Source organism: Globicephala melas, chromosome 7 (genome assembly GCF_963455315.2).
Source record: "Globicephala melas chromosome 7, mGloMel1.2, whole genome shotgun sequence".
NCBI classification, from domain to species: Eukaryota; Metazoa; Chordata; class Mammalia; order Artiodactyla; family Delphinidae; genus Globicephala; species Globicephala melas.
Window position 1 is genome coordinate 111,502,946 of NC_083320.1, and position 22,562 is coordinate 111,525,507.

Here is a 22,562-nt window from a genome sequence, read left to right on the forward strand (position 1 = left end):
CCCCAGCACACCAGCTGGTGTAGGATGGATGCTGGAACAGTGGTCATTCTCTCCTCTTCCCTCCATTTGGGGTCCAGTTCCTGTAGCCCGTCTCCTTCCCTAAGCCATGTGTGCTCCTAGCTCTGCATCATAAGGGACCCTGCCTCAATATCATCTCCTCTCCTTGCAGGCCCTGTGCAGATCTCCTCATAACAACTCAGGGGGCTGGGACAATGGCATGCCAGCGTTTACGTACAAAGTACAAAGCTCTGTACAAGCATAAGGCAATACTAGTGTGTTGGAGGTTCAGTTGATGGGCATTGCAGGGTGACTCAGCCAAATCTGCACCTTGAAGGCCCCCCCTCAGCTTACTCCTCTGGGGATCCTTCCTGACCATTCCATACCTGGTATGCACACTTCCCACCCATGCCTCCATTCTTCGCTGTCCTTGGGAGGGAAGAACAGCTGTCCTCCGACACCCCTCGCTCCTGAGTGCAGGCTTTCAGCAAGGAGAGTCACCGTCTGTGTTCTCGTCCGGTTGTCCTGTTGAGGCCTGTGAACCTAGCCCTTGGGAGTAGGAAGAATTGCTGTTGGGGGATGAGTCACAGATCAGGAGACACCCTCCCCATCCATCAGCAAGTCTGTGGGTTCTCCCTCCAAAATAAGTGTGCACGGTGTCCATTTCTTTCACTTTACTGCACCACTACCATACTGTGTTTGGAAGACAGCTTCAGTCTCTTGACTTGTTCCACAGAGCAGCCAGAGAGGGAGCTCTAAATTAAAATATAAATCATACCATGTCCTGCTACTGATTCAAACCCTTCAGAAGCTTCTCTCGCAGTTAGCAAGACCCGCAAGACCCTGTGTGTTGGCCGCCCTGTTCTCCACCTCCTGTCAGCGCTCCCTTTCCCTTGGTCTTTCCACTCCAGCCATGGTGGCTGTCTTGCTGTCTCTCCTTCCTGTCTCAGGGCCTTTGCACTTAGTGTTCTTTTTACCTGGAATGTTCTCTTTGTTTTGCAAGGCATTGGCTCCCCAAACTTCAGATCTCAGTAAATGTTGCCTCCTCAGTGAGACTTCAGTTATTCCTTTCCAGCACTTACTGCCATCTGTCAGTGGCTTGGTTATCTGTTGGCTGCCTCCCATAGACCATGCACTGTGTGGGCAGCAGCTCTGTACCACCACTGTATCCCCAGTGTGTGCAGAGCATCTGCTGCAGGCTAGGTGCCCGGGGAGGGCCTGTGGAAGAATGAGTAGGGACCTGAAACTGAGCAGAAGGCCAGCTAGGCAGAAGGGAGCACCCCTGCTCTCAAAGTCAGGACTTTGAGAAGGTGTTGTATGATCCCAAGTGGTGAGTGCCTCTAGGTAGCAGCAGCCTGGGCAGATCTAGCCTGTGTCAGCCAGCCATGTGCCATGCTTCTTCTGAGTCCATTTCTCTTTTAAGTTTTCCGTAGAGTCTTATTTGAACCAGCTATCCTGGTTTCAGCTGTACTGCAGGGAAGAGTAGAGTGTCTTCACTGAGTTCTGGTATGCAAAAGGGATCCATATTTCTTAAGACCACAGTGGTGATGGCAGCTGAAATTAACACTTACTACCCGAAGTTCAGGGAGTGTCAGGGGACACAATTTGGTGCAGTGAGATTTAGCCGCCACCCCCCCCCAGCCCCTGCACCATGGGAAGTATTCCATTGTGTATGTGGACCACTACTCAGCCATGAAAAAGAATGAAATAATGCCATTTGCAGCAACATGGATGGATCTAGAGATTATCACACTAAATGAAGTAAGTCAGAAAGTAAAAGACACATACTGTATATCACTTATATGTGGAATCTAAAATATGACACAAATGAACTTATTTATAAAACAGAAACAGACTCACAGACAGATAGAAAACAAACTTACAGTTACCAAAGGGTAAAGGGGGTGGGGGAGGGATAAATTAGGAGTTTGGGATTAGGAGATATAAACTACTACATATAAAACAGATAAACAACAAGGTTCTACTGTACAGCACAGGGTATTCAATATCCTGTAATAAACCATAATGGAAAACTAAAAACTAAAAATATATATAATTGTATATCCATGGAATATTAAATATAGGTTGCAAAGGAAGGAGTGGGAAGGTAGCAAGGAATATGATTAGTTCCATCCCATAGAATTCTGTGAGAGTCAACTATAAACTATTAGAAGGACTGCATCTATAAAAGTCATACAAAAATAATCAAGTGTAGGATAGAAAATACAACAAATTATTTTATATCAATTATATAATTTAACTCTTGCATCTTTGTCTTTCACTTCTTTTTTTCAATTTAAGAAAGTATACTATATGATTTCCATGTGACTATTATTCTAACACTTTATATACTTCCTTTTTTTTTTTTGCGGTACGCGGGCCTCTCACTGTTGTGGCCTCTCACTGTTGTGGCCTCTCCTGTTGCGGAGCACAGGCTCCAGACGTGCAGGCTCAGCGGCCATGGCTCACAGGTCCAGCCGCTCCGCGGCATGTGGGATCTTCCCGGACCAGGGCACGAACCCGTGTCCCCTGCGTCGGCAGGCGGGCTCTCAACCACTGCGCCACCAGGGAAGCCCTATATACTTCCCTTTTAGCCATGGATTCTAGTTGTCAATATCTCTCACATTAATATCTGTTTAAAAAATCATAAAATATAATCCTAATGTCCTATAAAAAAAAGTAAGTGTTCCCATATCAAACAAACAGAACAGGATAACTTATTTTAATTGGTTTGCAGAAGCCTCCAAAAGCCTTCAAAATTACGAAGTAGCTTCATTAAAATATTTATTGAAAAATGCTGGTTAAAAATTAAAGACACAAGAGGTACCTAAAAACAAAACAGGATGAAAATAGTAAGACTGACATAATTTCTTTCTGTCTGTCTGTTGTTTTTTTTTTTTTTTTTGGGCCGCATTGCAAAGCTTGTGGGATCTTAGTTCCCTGACCAGGGAGCGAACCCAGGCCCTCAGCAGTGAGAGAACAGAGTCCTAACCACTGGACCCCAGGGAATTTCCAAGACTGATGTAATTTCTATTGCTCCCCTCTATCCTCTTTTATTTGAGTGCTCATCCTGGTAATCCCTGTCTGTAGTGACCAGTTGAGAGAGGAAAGTAAAATTTCATGTCCCCTCCTGTCCAAATCCAGACACACTGGTTATTGATTCTTTCTCTCCCAGGGACAACTGTTGGTCATTATCTAAGTCTTCCTTTTGGCTATCTTTGGGAGTGGCTCTAAGATCTTGTGAGGATAATATCTTCTGCACCCTCTTTAAGAACACCTCCTAAATCCAATTCAGTACGGCCAGAAATGTTTACTCTTTGTTCCAGCTGAAACCTGACAAGATATTTGAAAGGATTTAATAACTCTATGATCAGAAATTTGGCCAGATTGGAAGCCGACGTTCCCAGCCTGTTAGTACTTTTCTTAAAGCCTTCTCCCCTAAGCTAATTGTACCAAGAGAGGAAGAAAAATATTCCAACATAGGTGGATGGGTCTGACAGTCCTTTGATATCATTTAGGCAGCAATACAGTTCTACGAGAAAGTAAAAACAGCTGTCCTTGTTTTACAAGTCTAGTCTTTCCAGGATCAGAGGTGTGCTTCCAGAAACCACCAATCCTTGTTAACCAATCCTCAAACCTCCCTTATTCATCTCAAAAAGCTTTTCAATATTGGCCTTAAGAAACCAAAGTCCTTGAAGGAAACTGCATTCTTTTCCTGTGCCTTTGAGCTGTAAATATTAACTCTTATCTAGGCCATTTCTTTAAAGTACAATCTTCAGAGAGGTAATTCTAATCAAGAGAATGAAAGGGGGAAAGGTCATTTGAATTTAGATAAATGAAAAATCATGGGTCTTCTCCATAAATATTAGCAGAAAAAGCTTTAGCTATCTGAACAGAAGAACTTAACTTATTCCAACTGTTTTTTTGTAAATAGTGATTTTCACATCATCATACCTGTCTTGTAACTAAAATTTTAAAACGAAGCTATGAGGTCTCTGTTTGCATTTGTATAATATGTTCCTGTTTCTATATACATGTGTGGTTGATGTGTGTTATTTCCTACCTCTGGATGATATTACTAAAATTAATTTGTAAAAGAGCTCTATTCAGTTGCTTTAAAAACAAACAAGAACTTATATAAATTATGGGTTGGTTATTCTAAAAACTCTCAGAAATATAAACTAACGCAAATGCTTTTCAGGTTCATGTGGTCCGAGAAAACATTCAGTATTAAAGCTAGTTTAAGTTCGTTGCCTTAATTAAAACAGACATGTTTTTAGAGTTATCAACACTGACTATAATGCAGATAAACAACTTTTATTCTACCTGGGCTTGCTAGTCAAATTCAGGTTATCTCTATTGTAAAATATGTCAGCATCAATGAAATCTGCTTCCACCCAAGATGCTGAATCAAGACTTAATACTTCTCTTCTTCCCTTTCTTTCCTTTACTCTGGCATTGGCCTGGAAAGATAATGCCATCACCCATACCTCCCAGACCACTGCTAAAGGGAGTAACCTCTGGAATTTAGAACAACTTTTTATTTCAGACTAGAAGATTCTCTTCCCATTTGTGCTAAAAACCTGACTAACCCCTTACGTGGAAGTAAACACAAATGAGAGTATGATTAGAAACCATTCCTAATTCTTGGAGACACTGCAGATTCAATTGCTAAGATACTGGCTGCCCGGCAAAGAGCCTTACACTCCCTAACCAAAGTTGGATTATCTTTAAGCTGAGCAAGGAGATGTGTGTGCTGTGGCCTACACCACCTGCTGCACCTGGATTGACACTTCTGGGGAAGCTGAAGCTCAGTCACATAAATCACTGAACAAGCCATTTGGCTTAAAAAGACCCTTCAATGGGGTCTTTTTTGTGTGTGTGTGTGGTACGCGGGCCTCTCACTGTTGTGGCCTCTCCCGTTGGGGAGCACAGGCTCCGGACGCACAGGCTCAGCGACCATGGCTCACGGGCCCAGCTGCTCTGCGGCATGTGGGATCTTCCCGGACCAGGGCACGAACCCGTGTCCCCTGCGTCGGCAGGTGGACTCTCAACCACTGTGCCACCAGGGAAGTCCAGTGGGGTCTTTTTTTAACTTATTTGATTTTGATTGGTTTGGGTCATGGGGACCATAGCTCCAAATGCTTTATGAACATTGAGAATTATCCTACTTACAATAATCATAATAACCTCTCTGGTGTGTTGTGCCCTCTCAAAAGCTTTAAATGCATGTTTGTAGTCACTAGCCACCAAGCAAATGACCTCCCTCAGATTGGAACACTGAAAAAGAAATGGAGGAAGTGACCTACTTAAAAAATGTGAACCTGACGTCGTGACCTGTGAATACCACAGATGTTCAGAAAAAAAAAAACAACAAAAAACCCAAAAAGCAAAAATCAAGGATCAACGAAAGTTGTGAGAACCATAGAGTGGTATAATTGAGAGTGGTGCTACTGCCTTAAATTTTGATTACATATCTCAGGGAGAGATCAAAAGAGAATTGTTAAAAAAAAAAAAAAAAAGCCCCAAATGGAGACACTTGTATTAAGCCCCAGTAAGACGTAATACCTGACCTAACTGCAGTCTCAGCCTCTCCCAGGAGTGGATTTTAAACCAATCAGTCTGGAATTTCCTGGTTAGTATTAGTGAGGTAAACTCCCTAAGATCCCTGCCTTTCCCTAAGGGAATGTAACCTTGCCTGAAACAATCTGTTCTTTTACTTCTTTGTCATACCCTCTTTCTACGTATAAAAACTTCACAATTTGTGCAGCTTCTCAGAGCACATTTCTACTTGCTACGTGGGATGCTGTCCGATTCATGAATTATTGAATAAAGGCAAATAGATCTTCAGTTTTACTCTGTTGAATTTTGTTTTTTAACACAAGTTGCAGCAAATAGAGAACATCAATAGATAGATAGTAATTATTTTTTGAAAATGGAAGTTCTAGAATTGAAGAGTACAGTAACTAAAATAAAAAATTCACTAGAGGGTCTCAACAGTAGATTTGAATTGGCAGGAAAAAACCCCAGCATACTTGAAGAGATTGATAGAGATTATGCAAACTGAAGAACACAATGAAAAAAAGAATGAAAAAAAATGAACACAGCCTCAGAATAATAAGGAACAGTCCCCCAGCACCATTATCATTAGGTGGAAGGATTTCCTGGAAGGGGGTACCAGGCAGAGACTTTCTTTCCCAGCCAGGAGCAAATGGAGGAGCACCATTAACTGCACCAACATATGTATAATGGGAGTAGCAGAAAGAGAAGAGAGAGAAAGAAGAAAAAAAAATTCAAAGAAATAATAGTTGAAAACTTCCAAAACTTACTGAGAAATAAAAATTTACATATCTAGGGAGCACAACAAATTCTAAGTAGGATAAATGGAAAGAGACCCACAAACAGACACATCATCTTAAATAGGCTGAAACCAAAAGACAAGGAGAAAATCTTGAAAGCAGCAAGAGAAAAATTGTATATAACTTACAAGGGAACCCCAGAAAGATTAACAGCTGACTTTCCTGCAGAAGCTCTGGAGGCCAGAGGTGGTGGGATAATATTAAAAGTACTGAAAGAAAGAAATAAAAAGCCTCTCAACCAAGAGTCCTATATCCAGCAAAGCTGTCTTTCAAAAACAAAGGCAGAATAGACTTTCTTGGGTAAACTCTGAGAGAATTTGTTGCTAGCAGAACTAACTTACAAGAAATACCTAAGTTCTTCAGATTGAAAGCAAGTGACCCCAGATGGTAATTCAAATACACATGAACAAAAATAGAGCACTAGCAAAGGTAATTATGTAATTATAAAAGATAAATTCCTACTTTTTTCCTTTTTTCTCTTAACTGATTTAAAAACCAATTGTATAAAATAATATGTATCTAATGTATTGTTTGGCCTACAACATATAGAAATGTAATATATCTAGACTATATCTGCTAATACTAGCACAAAGGAGGTGGGTGGGAGCAAAGCTGTAATAGCTAGGAAAATAATGACAGATGGTAGAGTAATAATTTTAACAATGCATTGTTGGGTTTGTAATATTAATAGATGTAATATATGTATAACAGTAATACCACAAAGGGGAGAAAGGGAATAGAGCTATATAGGAATAATATTTCTATATGTTGCTGGAATTAAGCTAATACACAGTTGAAGTTGATTCTAATAAGTTAAGATGTACATGATAAACAACAAGTTCTTACTATATAGGGAACTATATTCAATATATATATGATGTATACATATGTATAACTGTGTATACATATGTATAACTGTGTGTATACATATGTATAACTGAACCACTTTGCTGTACAGTAGAAATTAACACAACATTGTAAATCAACTATACTTCAATAAAATAAATTTTAAAAGATGTGTATGTTAAACCCTAGAGCAACCGTTAAAAAGTACTCAAAAATATAGAAAATAAAAAGTAAAATGGCAGATGTAAATATAACTATATCAATAACAACACTAAATGTAAATGAATTAAACAATTCAATCAAAAAACAGAGTGTCAGATGGATAAAAAGCACGATCCACCTATATGTTGTCTATAGGAGACACATTTTAGATTCAGACACAGATAACTTGAAAGTAAAAAGATGGAAAAAAGATGTATCATGTAAACAGCAACCACAAGAAAGGTGGAGTGGCTCTGTTGATATCAGATAAAATAGACTTTAAAACAAAACACACTAGTGGCTGGAGTAAGAGGACATGGAGTTTGCATCACAACTAGGGCACCTGCTAGACTCTGGTGGGGGACCTTGACACCCAAGAGGATGGGAGGAATCCCCAAGCAACTGGGTAGGATGTGGGGGTGAGCGAGGAGGTAGGAGAAGTGGAGGTGGGCTCGGACTGGCACCCGTGAGGGCTGGCTGGGGAAGAGGAGAGGTTCCCCCACCTGGAGAGGCCCACTGACCACGAGGGTATCAACAGGGATGGGGAGAGACCCTCGGGGGTTGAGAGGATTGGAGGGGAACACAGCTAGTGTTTCTCCTGCCCACTTGGGCCCTGGAGAGCCTGCTGGGGTCCCAGGACTGATCCTCTGTGCTCCAAGGCCGCCTAAGCCCTGCCCCAAGATGCCCCAGTGCCTTATCTGGCCACATGGGTACTGAGCCTAGACCCTGCCCCTGCCTAAACCCCTCCCCTGCTTAAGGCCTGCCCTCTACAGCCAAGGCCTTTTCTGGACTTTTTTTTTGCTATTGTGGTTCTGTTTTACCTTCCAGTTGTTCTCTGATTTATATTTTTATTTTTTCTAATATATCTGTCAGTTTTCTAATTTTATTTTTTTATTCCTTGTTATTGTTCCAATTTTTTTTTTTGTCATGCCATGTGGCTTGCAGGATCTTGGTTCACGGGCCAGGGGTTGAGCCTGAGCTCCTGTGATGAGAGCACCGAGTCCAAACCACTGGACTAACAGAGAACCTCAGACCCCAGGGAATATTAATGAGTGTGAGCTCTCCCAGAGGTCCTCATCCCAGCACCAAGACCTGGCTCTACCCACCTGCCTGCAAACTCCAGTGCTGGATGCCTCAGGTCAAACACCTAGTAAGAAAGGAAAACAGTCCCACCCATCAAAAAAAATGAGATGACAAAATAATATGTTACAGATGAAGGAGCAAGGTAAAAACCTACAAGACCAAATAAATGAAGAGGAAATAGGCAACCTACCTGAAAAAGAATTCAGAGTAATGATAGTAAAGATGATCTGAAATCTCAGAAAGCGAATGGAGGCATGGATCGAGAAAATACAAGAAATGTTTAACAAGGACCTAGAAGAACTAAAGAACAAACAAACAGAGATGAACAACACAATAACTGAAATGAAAAATACACTAGAAGGAATCAATAGCAGAATAACAGAGGCAGAAGAATGAATAAGTGAGATGGAAGATAGAATGGTGGAAATAACTGCTGAGGAGCAGAATAGAGAAAAAAGAATGAAAAGAATTGAAGACAGTCTCAGAGACCTCTGGGACAACACTAAATGCACCAATATTTGAATTACAGGGGTCCCAGAAGAAGAAGACAAGAAAAAGAAAGGGTCTGAGAAGATATTTTAAAAGATTATAGTCAAAAACTTCCCTAACATGGGAAAGGAAATAGCCACCCAAATCCAGGAAGCGCAGAGAGTCCCATACATGATAAACCCTAGAAGAAACACACTGAGACACATATTAATCAAACTAACAAAAATTACATTCAAAGAAAAAATATTAAAAGCAGCAAGGGAAAAGCAAAACATAACACACAAGGGAATCCCCATAAGGTTATCAGCTAATTTCTCAGTAGAAACTCTGCAGGCCAGAAGGGAGTGGCAGGATATATTTAAGGTGATGAAAGGGAAAAATCTATAACCAAGATTACTCAGGGATCTCATTCAGATTTGACAGAGAAATCAAAAGCTTTACAGACAAGCAAAAGCCAAGAGAATTCAGCACCACCAAACCAGCTTTAAAACAAATGCTAAAGGAACTTCAATAGGCGGGAAACACAAGAGAAGAAAAAGACCCACAAAAACAAACCCAAAACAATTAAGAAAATGGTAGTAGGAACATACATATTGATAATTACCTTAAATGTAAATGAATTAAATGCTCCAACCAAAAGACACAGGGTGGCTGAATGGATACAAAAATAAGACCTGTATATATGCTGTCTACAAGAGACCCACTTCAGACTTAGGGATACATACAGGCTGACAGTGAGGGGATAGAAGAATATATTCCATGCAAATCGAAATTAAAAGAAAGCTGGAGTAGCAATACTCATATCAGATAAAATAGACTTTAAAATAAAGACTGTTACAAGAGATAAGGAATGACACTACATAACGATCAAGGGATCAATCCAAGAAGAAGATATAACAATTATAAATATTTATGCACCCAACATAGGAGCACCTCAATAGATAAAGCAAATGCTAACAGCCATAAAAGGAGAAATTGACAGTAACACAATAATAGTGGGGGACTTTAACACCTCACTTACACCAATGGACAGATCATTCAGACAAAATAAATATGGAAACACAAGCTTTAAATAGACCAGATAGATTTAATTGATATTTATAGGACATTCCACCCAAAAGTGGCCAAATACACTTTCTTCTCAAGTGCACGTGGAACATTCGCCAGGATAGATAACACCTGGGGTCACAAATCAAGTTTCGGAAAATTTAAGGAAATTGAAATTATATCAAGCATCTTTTCTGACTACATGCTATGAGATTAGAAATCAATTACAGGAAAAAACCTGTAAAAACAACAAACACAGGGAGGCTAAACAGTGCACTGCTAAATAACCAAGAGATCACTGAAGAAATCGAAGAGGAAAGAGGAAATTTAAAAAATACATAGAAACAAATGCCAACAAAAACGTGGTGACCCAAAACCTACTGGATGCAGCAAAAAGCAGTTTTAAGAGGGAAGTTTATGGCAATTCAATCTCACCTCAAGAAACAAGAAAAATCTCAAACAATCTAACCTTACACCTAAGCAAATAGGGAAAGAACAAAAAAAAACCTAAAGTCAGTAGAAGGAAAGAAATCATAAAGATCAGAGCAGAAATAAGTCAAATAGAAATGAAGAAAACAATAGCAAAGATGAATAAAACTAAAAGTTTGCTCTTTGAGAATATAAACAAAATTGATAAACCTTTAGCCAGTGTGATCAAGAAAAAAGGGAGGGGCTTCCCTGGTGGCACAGTGGTTAAGAATCCGCCTGCCAATGCAGGGCACACGGTTTCGAGCCCTGGCCTGGGAAGATCCCACATGCTGTGGAGCAACTAAGCCTGTGCGACACAACTACTGAGCCCACATGCCACAACTACTGAGCCCAACACGCCACAACTACTAAGCCCAACATGCCAGGGCTTTGCATATCAGGAGCCCATGCTCTGCAACAAGAGAAGCCACTGCAATGGGAAGCCCGTGCACTGCAGCGAAGAGTGGCCCCTGCTTGCTGCAACTAGAGAAAGCCTGTGCGCAACAACAAAGACTCAATGCAGCAAAAAGTAAATAAATAAATAAATTTATTTTTAAAAAAAAGAAAAAAGGAAGAGGACACAAATCAAAATTAGAAATGAAAAGGAAGAAATTACAACTGACACTGCAGAAATACAAAGGATCATAAGGACTACTGCAAGCAACTATATGCCAATAAAATGGACAACATGGAAGAAATAGCCACATTCTTGGAAAGGTACAACTTTCCTGACTGAACCAGGAAGCATTAGAAAATATAAACAGACCAACCACAAGTAATGAAATTGAAACTGTAATTAAAAATTTTCCAACAAACAGAAGTCCAGGACCAGATGGCTTCACAGGCGAATTCTATGGAACACTTAGAGAAGAGCTAACACCTATCCTTCTCAAACTCTTCCAAAATATAGCAGAGGGAGGAACACTCCCAAACTCATTCTATGAGGCCACCATCACCCTAATACCAAAACCAGACAAGGATGTCACACACACACACAAAAAAATTACAGGCCAATATCACATAGATACAAAAATCCTCAACAAAACACTAGCAAACAGAATCCAACAGCACATTAAAAGGATCATACACAATGATCAAGTGGGATTTATCCCAGGAATGCAAGGATTCTTCAATATATGCAAATCAGTCAAGGTGATACACCATATTAACAAATTAAAGAATAAAAAGCATATGATCATCTCAATAGATGCAGAAAAAGCTTTTGACAAAATTAACACCGATTTATGATAAAAACTCTTCAGAAAGTGGGCATAGAGGGAATCCACCTCAACATAATAAAGGCCATACATGACAAACCCACAGCAAACATCATTCTCAATGGTGAAAAACTGAGAGCATTTCCTCTAAGATCAGGAACAAGACAAGGATGTCCACTCTCACCACTATTATTCAACATAGTTTTGGAAGTCCTAGCCATGGCAATCAGAGAAGAAAAAGAAGTAAAAGGAATAGAAATTGGAAAAGAAGAAATAAAACCATCACTGTTTGCAGATGACATGATACTATACATAGAAAATCCTAAAGATGCCACCAGGAAACTACTAGAGTTAATCAATCAATTTGGTAAAGTTACAGGCTACAAAATTAATGCACAGGAATCTCCTTCATTCCTATACACTAACAATGAAAGATCAGGAAGAGAAATTAAGGAAACAATCCCATTTATCATTGCAACAAAAAGAATAAAATACCTAGGTATAAATCTACCTAAGGAGGCAAAAGACCTGTACTCAGAAAACTATAAAACACTGATGAAAGAAATCAAAGGTGACACAGACAGATGGAGAAATATACCATGTTCTTGGATTGGAAGAATCAATATTGTGAAAATGACTATACTACCCAAAGCAATCTACAGATTCAATGCAATCCCTATCAAATTACCAGTGGCATTCTTCGCAGAATTAGGAGAAAAAATCTTACAATTTGTATGGAAACACAAAGGACCCTGAATAGCCAAAGCAATCTTGAGAAAGAAAAACAGAGCTGGAGGAATCAGGCTCCCTGACTTCAGACGATACTACAAAGGTACAGTGATCAAGACAGCATGGTACGGGCACAGAAACAGAAATATGGATTGATGGAACAGGATAGAAAGCCCAGAGGCAAACCCACACACCTACAGACACCTAATCTAAGACAAAGGAGGCAAGAATATAAAACGGAGAAAAGAGAACCTCTTCAATAAATGGTGCTGGGAAAACTGGACAGCTACATGTTAAAGTATGAAATTAGAACACTCCCTAACACCATACACAAGAATAAACTCAAAATGGATTAATGACCTAAATGTAAAGCTAGACACCATAAAACTCTTAGAGGAAAACATAGGCAGAACACTCTTTAACATAAATTGCAGCAGGATCTTCTTTGACCCACCTCCTAGAGTAATGGAAAAAAAAAAAAAAGGGGACCTAATGAAACTTAAAAGCTCTTGCACAACCAAGGAAACCATAAACAAGACAAAAAGACAACCTTCAGAATGGGAGAAAATATTTGCAAATGAAGCAACTGACAAAGGATTAATCTCCAAAATATACAAACAGCTCATGCAGCTCAACACCAAAAAAAACAAACAAATCAAAAAATGGGTGGAAGACCTAAATAGACATTTCTCCAAAGAAGGCTTACAGATGGCCAACAAATACATGAAAAGATGCTCAACATCACTAATTATTAGAGAAATGCAAATCTAAACTACAATGAGGTATCACCTCACATTGTTCAGAATGGCCATCATCAAAAAATAAACAATAAATGCTGGAGAGGGTGTGGAGAGAAGGGAACCTTCTTGCACCATTGGCGGGAATGTGAATTGGTACAGCCACTATGGAGAACAGTATGGAGGTTCCATAAAAAATTAAAAAGGACTACCATATGACCCAGCAATCCCACAACTGGGCATATATCCTGAGAAAACTGTAATTCAAAAGGACACATGTACCACAATGTTCATTTAAGCACTATTTGCAATAGCCAGGAAATGGAAACAACCTAAATGTTCAATGACTGTTGAATGGATAAAGAAGATGTGGTACCTATATACAATGGAATATTACTCAGCCCTAAAAAGGAATGAAATTGGGTCATTTGTAGAGATGTGGATGGACCTACAGTCTGTCATACAGAGTGAAGTAAGTCAGGAAGAGAAAAACAAATATCGTATATTAATGCATACATGTGGAATCCAGAAAAATGGTACAGATGAACCTAGTTCCAGTGCAGGAATAGAGACGCAGATGTAGAGATTGGACATGTGGATGCAGTGGGGGAAGGGGAGGATGGGATGAACTAGAAGATTAGATTTTACATAAATACACTACCATGCGTAAAATAGATAGCTAGTGGGAACCTGCTATAAATCACAGGAAGCTCAGCTTGGTGCTCTGTGATGACATAGATGGGATGGGGGGGTGGTGGGAGAGAGGTTTAATAGGGAGGGGATATATGTATACATATAGCTGATTCAGTTCATCATATAGCAGAAATGAACACAGCATTGTAAAGCAGTTATACTCCAATTTAAAAAATTAAAAACAACCAAAAACAAAAGACACTAGAGACAAAGAAGGGCATTTTATAACAATAAAAGGGTTAATCCATCAGGAAGATATAAGTACAAATATATATCCACCTACCTAATAACAGAGCACTAAAGTACATAAAGCAAAAACTGACAGAAATGAAGGGAGGAATAGGTAATTCAACAATAACAGTTGGAGATTTATGCCCAACTTTCAATGATGGATAGAGCAACTATACAGAAGATCAAGGAAATAGAATATTTGATCTACACCATAAACCATTTAGGCGTAATAGTCATATACAGAACAGAGTATACTTTCCAATAATAACAGAGTATACTTTCTTCTCAAGTGTATATGGAACATTCTCCAGGCTAGACCATGTGTTAGTCCATAAAACAAACTTCCACAAATTTAAAAGTATGGAAATAATACAAAATGTGTTCTTTGACCACAATGAAATGAAATTAGAAATCAATAATAAGGGAAATTTGAGAAACTCACAAATATGTGGAAATTAAATAACAAACTCCTAAATAACTCATGGGTCCAAGAAGAAATCAAAAGAAAAATCAGAAAATACCTTGATATAAATGAAAATGAAGACAAAATATGCCAAAAGTTATGAAGACAGGTAAAGCAGTGCTCAGAGGGAAATTTATAGCTGCAAATACCTGTATTAATAAAGAAGAAAAATCTCAAATCAACAACTGGATCTGCACCTAATGACACAGGGAAAAAAAGAGCAAAACTAAACCTAAAACAAGCACAAGGAAGGAAACAATACAGATTAGAGTAGGAGTTAGTAGAGGCACAATGGAGAACAGAAATATTGAGGAACAGAAATAGAGACTAGAGAAAAAACAGAAAATAAAAGAAACCAAATGCTGGTTCTTAGGGAAAAGCAACAGAATTGACAGACCTTTAGCTGGTTTGACCAAGTGAAAGAAGAGGACTCATTACCAGAATCAGAAATGAAAGAAGGGGTATTACTTCTCACTTTGCAGAAATAAAAAGAATTATAAGAGAATACTGAACAACTGTACACCAACGGTTAGATGACTTAGATAAAATGGACAAATTCCTAGACAGATGCAAACTATCAAAACTTACTCAAGAGAAATAGACAATCTGAATAGCTCTATAACAAGCAGAGATTGAATCAGTAATAACAAGACTACCTACAAAGAAAAGCCCACACCCAATTGGCTTCACCCCTGAATTCTACCAAACATTGAAAAAAGAATTAATACCAATTCTTCACAAACTATTGAAGAAAATAGAAGATGAGGGAAGATTTCCCAAATTATTTTATGAGGCCAAAACCAGACAAAGACATTAAAAGAAAAGAAAATTACAGACCAATATCTCTTATGGATATGGATGCAAAAATCTTCAACAAAATACTAGCAAACCAAATTAAAAATATAATGAGAATTACATGCCTTGACCAAGTGAGATTTATCTCAGAAATGCAAGGATTGTTTAACATCTGAAGATCAATTAATGTAATACACCACATCAACAGAATAAAGAACAAAAGTTGCATGATTATCTCAATAGACAGGACAAGCATTTGACAAAAATCCAACACTCTCTTGTGACAAAAAAAATTTGACAAACTAGGAATATAGGAACTTTATTTACCCAATAAAGGGCATCTGTGAAAACCCCACAGCTAACATCATACTTAATGGTGAAGATGGGATGCTTTCCCCCTAAAATCAGGAAAAACAAGGATGTCCATTCTTGCCATTTTTATTCAAATGTACAGTACTGGAGGCTCTAATCAGGGCACTTAGGCAAGAAAAAAAAGACATCCAGATGGGAAAGGAAGAAGTAAAACTGTCTCTGCTTATCGATAACGTGATCTGGTGTGTAGAAAATCCTAAGGAATCCATTAAAAAACTAGAACTAATAAATGAGTTCAACAAGGTTGCAGGATACGAGATCAATATACAAAAGTTGATTGTATTTCTATTCACTTTTAATGACCAGTCTGAAAATGGAATTCAGGAGACAATTTCATTCACAATGCATCAAAAATTATATAAAGTACTTAGGAATGAATTTTTCAAAGGAAGTGAAAGCTTGTATTCTGAAAATGACAAAATGTTGTTGAAAGAAACAAAAGAAGACCTAAATAAATGGGGGAAAAGTCCTATGTTCATAGATCAGAAAACTCAACATTGTTAAGATGACAGTGCTCTCCAAACTCATGTACAGATTCAATAAAATCCTTATCAGAATCTCAACTGATATCTTTGTAGAAATTGACAACCTGATTCTAAAAGTCATATGGAATTGCAAGGGACTCAGAATAGCTAAGACACTCCTGAAAAAGAAGGGGAAAGTAGGAAGACTCTACTTTCTGATTTCAAACCTTACTACAAAGTAATGGTAAACAAGACAGTGTGGTACTAGTACAAGAATAGACATATATCAGTGGAATACAGTTGACAGTCCAGGAATAAATCCATACATCTGTGATCAGCTTACTTTCAACAGGGGGGTCAAGACTATTCAAAGGGAAAAATAGTCTTTTCAACAAATGTTCTGGAGTTGCAGAGGACTTTACGTGATGCTGTGTGCAGCCATCATGCTAGGGGCTCACAGAGTCATATCTGGCCCTGCTGGCTCCACTCAGAGAAGAGTGGGTGTGGTAGAATTTATCCTGGGCACCGACTTGTGGGGCAGAGGGTGGCATGCTCCCACATCAGGCTAATTCTTGACTACTCCACCAAACGTAGAGAAGAAGTGCTGGAAAGAGGCAAACCTCTCGCTGGGACTGCTGAAAGCTCCCGCACCAAGGTTACTGAACCCATGATACACATTATAGGAAAGCTTAACTTTTCCTGCTTCAGCTATGCTTGAAGGATTTTAAGAGGAACCTGTAACAATCTCTGAAAGGATGTTGTCTCAAGTGCTACCTGACAACAAGCCATTGCTGGCGAAGAATTGATGTCTGTAAAGATAAGCAAATAGAGAAATTTCACCTATAAAAAAATTACCAGTTAAAAGAAAAGCATATGAATTTGGAAATGAATTTATAAAACATGAACAGGAGAAAATTTTACAAAACTCCCAACTTTCTGTTTTTAATGAACGTCTAGAGGACATTGGAAATAATGTATGGAAATTAAAAACATGATCACTGAATCACAAATATTAATGAAGGCAATGAACAGCAGATGAGGTGAAACCAGAAAAGCAAAGCAGAAGATAAAACTGAGATATTCTCCCAGAACAGAGAGGAAAAGGATAAAATAATGAAAATAATGAGAGATTCTGGGGATAGAACCTGGGAATAAAATCGGTAGAAAGAAACCCCAGAAGTTTGGAATAGAGCAGTTGGAGTGGAAGCAATACTTGATGAAAAGAAAGCTTTCCTAAGCTAAATACAGAGACCCAAGCTAGCCCCTCATATTGATCTGATGAATACAGGAATTATACTCTTTTTTTTAAATAAAAAGAAGTATGAGATAGAGAAATGGAGAGAAGTGCCCAATTTCTCACCCCCATATGAAGGGCAGCTGAAGCCAGAGCCCTGACCTTTGACTTCCAGAGCAGTGTCCTCAGCATGCAGGCATGCTGAGGGACATGTGACATTGAGGTTTCAAAAATCTCTTATTCTACAATAAATATATCTACTAATTAATTCAAATGAGGCTCTGAAATAATAGGAACATATGATTATTAAGCTTGAATTTGTAAGAAGTTTCTAACTTCAAGAGCCAAAATCAGCCTTGAAGATTATTCCAGGAAAAATGCTACTCTCACCCATTACTGTCTCTTCCATGAGCCTCTAAACTATTCCATGACTTAATGAAGAGTTTATGTTAGAACTATCTTTTCCCATGAAAGGATTCTTTCAGCAGATGTCAAACACCATTTCATGACTTCGCTTTGTGTGAATTTAAGATTACAACTATATGTGGGGAAGATTAAAATCCACTGCATGATGCAGCATAAGCACAGACATTTGCTAATGGAAAACAATCATGGCTACTGGCTAATCTGAGTAGCCAACTCCCCCAGGACCAGCACCCAGTATGCACTGAGTCAGATTCAGAGGTCAGGACTCATGTCTGTATCAGAGCTGACTCCTCAGCACAGCATATGCCACACTCTAATGATCAGGGCCCAGCCACTAGTCTCCCATATCATCTTTTGCTAATCTTACCTGCTTTCTACAGGTCTTTAGCTCCAATAGGATCAAACTACAGACATCCTTGAATGCCAGCCCTGTCCCTAATCCCCAAGTCTGGAAAAGTACATGTTTGGCAGGTGTAGCTATTTTGTTTTTTCAACCCTGTCTAAGGCTTTAACTCTTCTTTATCCTTTTTAAACACCAGATTTGGCCTCTTCCTTCAGCCAGCTGGATGCCTTTAAACCATAAGGTTGCCATCTAACATAATCTGCACCTGCTCAAGACCTGAGACCCAACATCTGTTCTTGCACCAGGAGCCTTGAGCATTTTCACTGTGTCCAGCCCTTCCTGGGTTAAGTCCAGGAAGGGTGGTAGCTGTGCATGAGGATACCCCATCCTGGCCCTCACTGGGTCGCAGTTTCCTTCTGGCACAAAAATCAGCCCTTTTATGGAGAAATATGTGATGTGATGCTTCTTGCCATAGTTTTGGGAAAGGGACTCAGACAGGCTGCCATATAACTCAAGGAAGAGGCTTGTCCCCCCAGAAGGGAAAACACCCAGGTTTCATCACTAGATTAGACAACTCTCTCTCTGTAAGTTATACCCTATTACAAGTTTCACGGGATGGTCAGTAGTTCTGCTCAAAATAAATGAATGGAGCCAGGTTTAGGGATTCAGTAATGGAATCTTCCGGAAGCCAAGAATTCCCTTTATCAGAGTGTTAGGGACCTCTTCCTAATTGAAGGAGTTAAAGACAATGGTTTATTTCTCACATTCAAGCTACTTCTGCCAGACAAGTAAACACAGCTGTCAACAACATGCTCTCACCTCTTGTCCTTTTTGCCAGGACACCGGAGTGTGAAGGAAAAGAGAGAGGCATGTAACTCACCAATGTCAGGTATGGGCTCTGGCCAGCCCATGTGGTTCAGTCCTGTCGGGGCACTCTGGGAGAACGGATGGCTTCTTCTAGGGAGATTCAAAGACTCTGGAGAGGTAATGGTCATCTTCCTCCAGCACTGGGAGAGGAGGAAAGAGACAAAGAGTAAATGAAGAAAAGAGATAACATGTTGTCATTGCCACATTATAATTTTTCTAATTGCACAGGACTTTGCCATGAGCAGAACATGCAGCCAAAATGCACACAGCTCTGGGAGATGCCATTCATTTCAAAATCCATGGAAAAAAGAGAAGTTTCTCTTGTTGTCAGTAGTCTGCAACCTGTATGGTCATATGTGGCAACCATGGCAGAACAGGTTGTCATTCAACAATGTGAAATGAGGACTGACAGTAGGTCTCCAAACCCCCAAATTACACCAGCTGGTCAGCCACACAGCCTAACATTTCTCCAAAAGGAAGGCTTTGTTTTAGCTATATTCTTGCAGGGGTGCTTAATTAAAATGCAACCCATGAAGTCCCTGACACCTCATAATCATAAGACAGACTTTACCCTTCAGACAGTAAGGACCAGTGTTGCATGAGGTCTTGGGAGGGCAAGGATATTGTCCCTTTCTTTATCATTCCATTATCCAGAAATAAACTTGGCCCCTCCAGATTTTGTCTACTTTATAAAGTTATGAAATTTACTTAAAATTTTTGGTATGTATTCAAATAAATGTTCCATTTTCTTTTGTATTCCACACAAATTAAGTAAACAGTGCTTGGAAAATTCTTTTAGCGATTAATGGAAATGTAAATATACAAACAAGGATTAAGATGGGAGTATGATACCCCACTCCATCTCTTCCATTTGAATGCAACTAAAAACATTGGGCAGATGTATAAATCAGTTACCTAAGGGCTCTGAAATAAATGGTAGCAGGTGGGTTGGAGAAGGAAGCCAGTATTTGAAGTTACACCAATCCTATAGTGAGTTACCTTTTTTGTGGTCCCTACAGTATCCTCTGGCCTGAACTCAATAGCAGCTTAAAACTGGGTATGGACCAAAAGTACTCCAAAAAGCCTTCTCTGGTCTGAAGAGAGGGGAAAGGGACCCCAAGTGTATGAGCAAATTGGTGAAATCCTCTATGTTGTCATTTAGTTCCACCCTAGACTCCCAGGAAATCCCATTATAGTATGGCAGTAATGGCCAGGCAGGCACCAGGAAGAGGAATTAACCAAAGGCTCAGCATGCCGTGCCGGAACCAGATTAGGGCCTGAAGCCCTAAGGGAGGGAGAACATCCCTATTTCTTTTTTCCTGTCTCTGTCCTCCTGCCCCTTGGCTCCAGAGGCAGACATAGTTGCAGGAAGTATATGCCAGAGTGGGAAAACGAAAGCCTAGCTTTCTAGCAAAATGTCCAGGAAGGGGGGGACTCCTGGAAGCCAAGAAGTGTCTGGAAGAATGTAGAAAGGAAAGAGATCAAGAAAATGACACCATAACATTGTTTATGGCCACTGGACTTACCCCCAAACTGTGCTTGGGTGGATCTGACCCTAAACAGAATACTAAAGTCTTTGAGAACCAAATTATGGAGTAGACCATTTTACAGGTCTCAGACTGGCCACTGGGTGATCTGCATTATCCAAGTAGCACTGAAAACACCTTGAAAACATGAACCGACATAAGAAACATAGCCCCTGAAGGCCAGTAAGAACTTGTACCCTAAACTGTCAGCTGCCTGAAAAACTTAACTATTATTCTCCATAGAAACTAAATAAGGCTCATAACGTAATATTCAAAATTTCCAAGATATAACCCAAAATTATTTGATATACAGAGAACTATGAAAATCTCCATAACTTATAAAGGAAAGACAACAGATCCCAGCACCAACATGATACAGTGCTGGAATTATAAAAGATTTTAAAGAAGCTCATATAATTGTGCTCTAAGAAGTAAGTGTGAACATTCTTGCAATGAATGGAAAATAACAGCAGGGAAATAGATACAAAATAGAATAGAATGGAAACATTAGGACTGAAAAATATAGCTACAATTGAAAATTTACATGGATGGCTCTTGAGGGCATTATGCTAAGTGAAATAAGTCAGACAAGAAAGAGAACGACTGTATGATCTTACTTGTATGTGAAATCTTTTTTTTTTTTTTTTTGCGGTACGCAGGCCTCTTACTGTTGTGGCCTCTCCCATTGTGGAGCACAGGCTCCAGACGTGCAGGCTCAGCGGCCATGGCTCACAGGCCTAGCCGCTCCGCGGCATTTGGGATCTTCCCGGACTGGGGCACAAACCCGTGTCCCCTGCATTGGCAGGTGGACTCTCAACCACTGCGCCACCAGGGAAGCCCTGTATGTGAAATCTTAAAAAAGAAAAGCCAAGCTAATAGAGACAGAGAACAGATTGGTACTTGCCAAAGGCAGGGAGTAGGGGGTAGGTAAAATGGGTGAAGGCAGCCAAAAGACACAAACTTCCAGTTATAAAATAAGTCATGGGGATGTAAGGTGCATCAGGGCAACTATAGTTAATAATACTGCATTGCATAACAGAAATAAAGGGAGGAATTGACAATAATACAATAATATTAGGGGACTTTAACACCCCACTTACATCAATGGACAGATTGTCAAACAGAAAACCAGTAAGGAAACAGTGACATTAAATGACACATTAGACCAGCTGGACTTAATAGCTACCTACAGGGCATTCCATCCAAAAACAGAATACACATTCTTTTCACATGCACATGGAATGTTCTCTAGAATAGATCATATGATAGTCCACCAAACAAGTCTCAACACATTTAAGAGGATAAAAAATATACAAAGTATCTTTTCAGATCACAATGGTATAAAACTAGAAATCTATTACAGGAAGTAAAACAAACACATAGAGACTAAACAACATCCTACTAAAAACCCAATGAGTCAACCAAGAAATCAAAGAGGAGACCGGAAAATACCCTGAGACAGGGCCTTCCCTGGCAGTCCAGTGGTTAAGACTTTGCCTTCCAATGCAGGGGGTGCTAGTTCTATCCCTGGCCAGGGAGCTAAGATCCCACATGACTTTCAGCCATAAAAACCAAAACATAAAGCATAAGCGATATTGTAAGAAACAATAAAGACTTTAGAACTGGTCCACATCAAAAAAAAAAAAAAAGAAAAGAAAAAGAAAAGAAAAAGAAAATACCCTGAGACAAATGAAAATAAAAACACAACTTTTCAAAATCTATGGGATGCAGCAAAAACAGTTCTAAGAGGGAAGTTTATAGTGATACAGGCCTACCTCAATATATAAGAAAAATCTCAAATAAACAACCTAACCCACCATCTAAAGGAATTAGAAAAATAAGAAAAAACAAAACCCAAAGTCAGCAGAAGAACAGAAATAATAAAGATCAGAGTAGATATAAACAAAATAGAGAGCCCCCCCAAAAAATAAACCCACAACAGAAAAGACCAATGAAACCAAGAGCTGTATTTTTA

At 39.3% G+C, this 22,562-nt stretch overlaps 1 protein-coding gene and 1 long non-coding RNA gene across 2 annotated transcripts in view; one reads left to right on the forward strand and one right to left on the reverse strand.

Annotated features, from left to right (window-relative positions):
- The window catches only part of LOC115843926 (uncharacterized), a 254,621-nt gene that overhangs the window by 79,888 nt on the left and 152,171 nt on the right, over nt 1-22,562 (reverse strand). Inside the window, 1 exon segment of the mRNA XM_030840489.2 lies at nt 19,075-19,201. Coding sequence (XP_030696349.2) covers nt 19,075-19,201 — 127 coding nt within the window.
- The window catches only part of LOC132597620 (uncharacterized), a 69,859-nt gene that overhangs the window by 846 nt on the left and 46,451 nt on the right, over nt 1-22,562 (forward strand). The gene's annotated exons all lie outside the window — the stretch shown is intronic.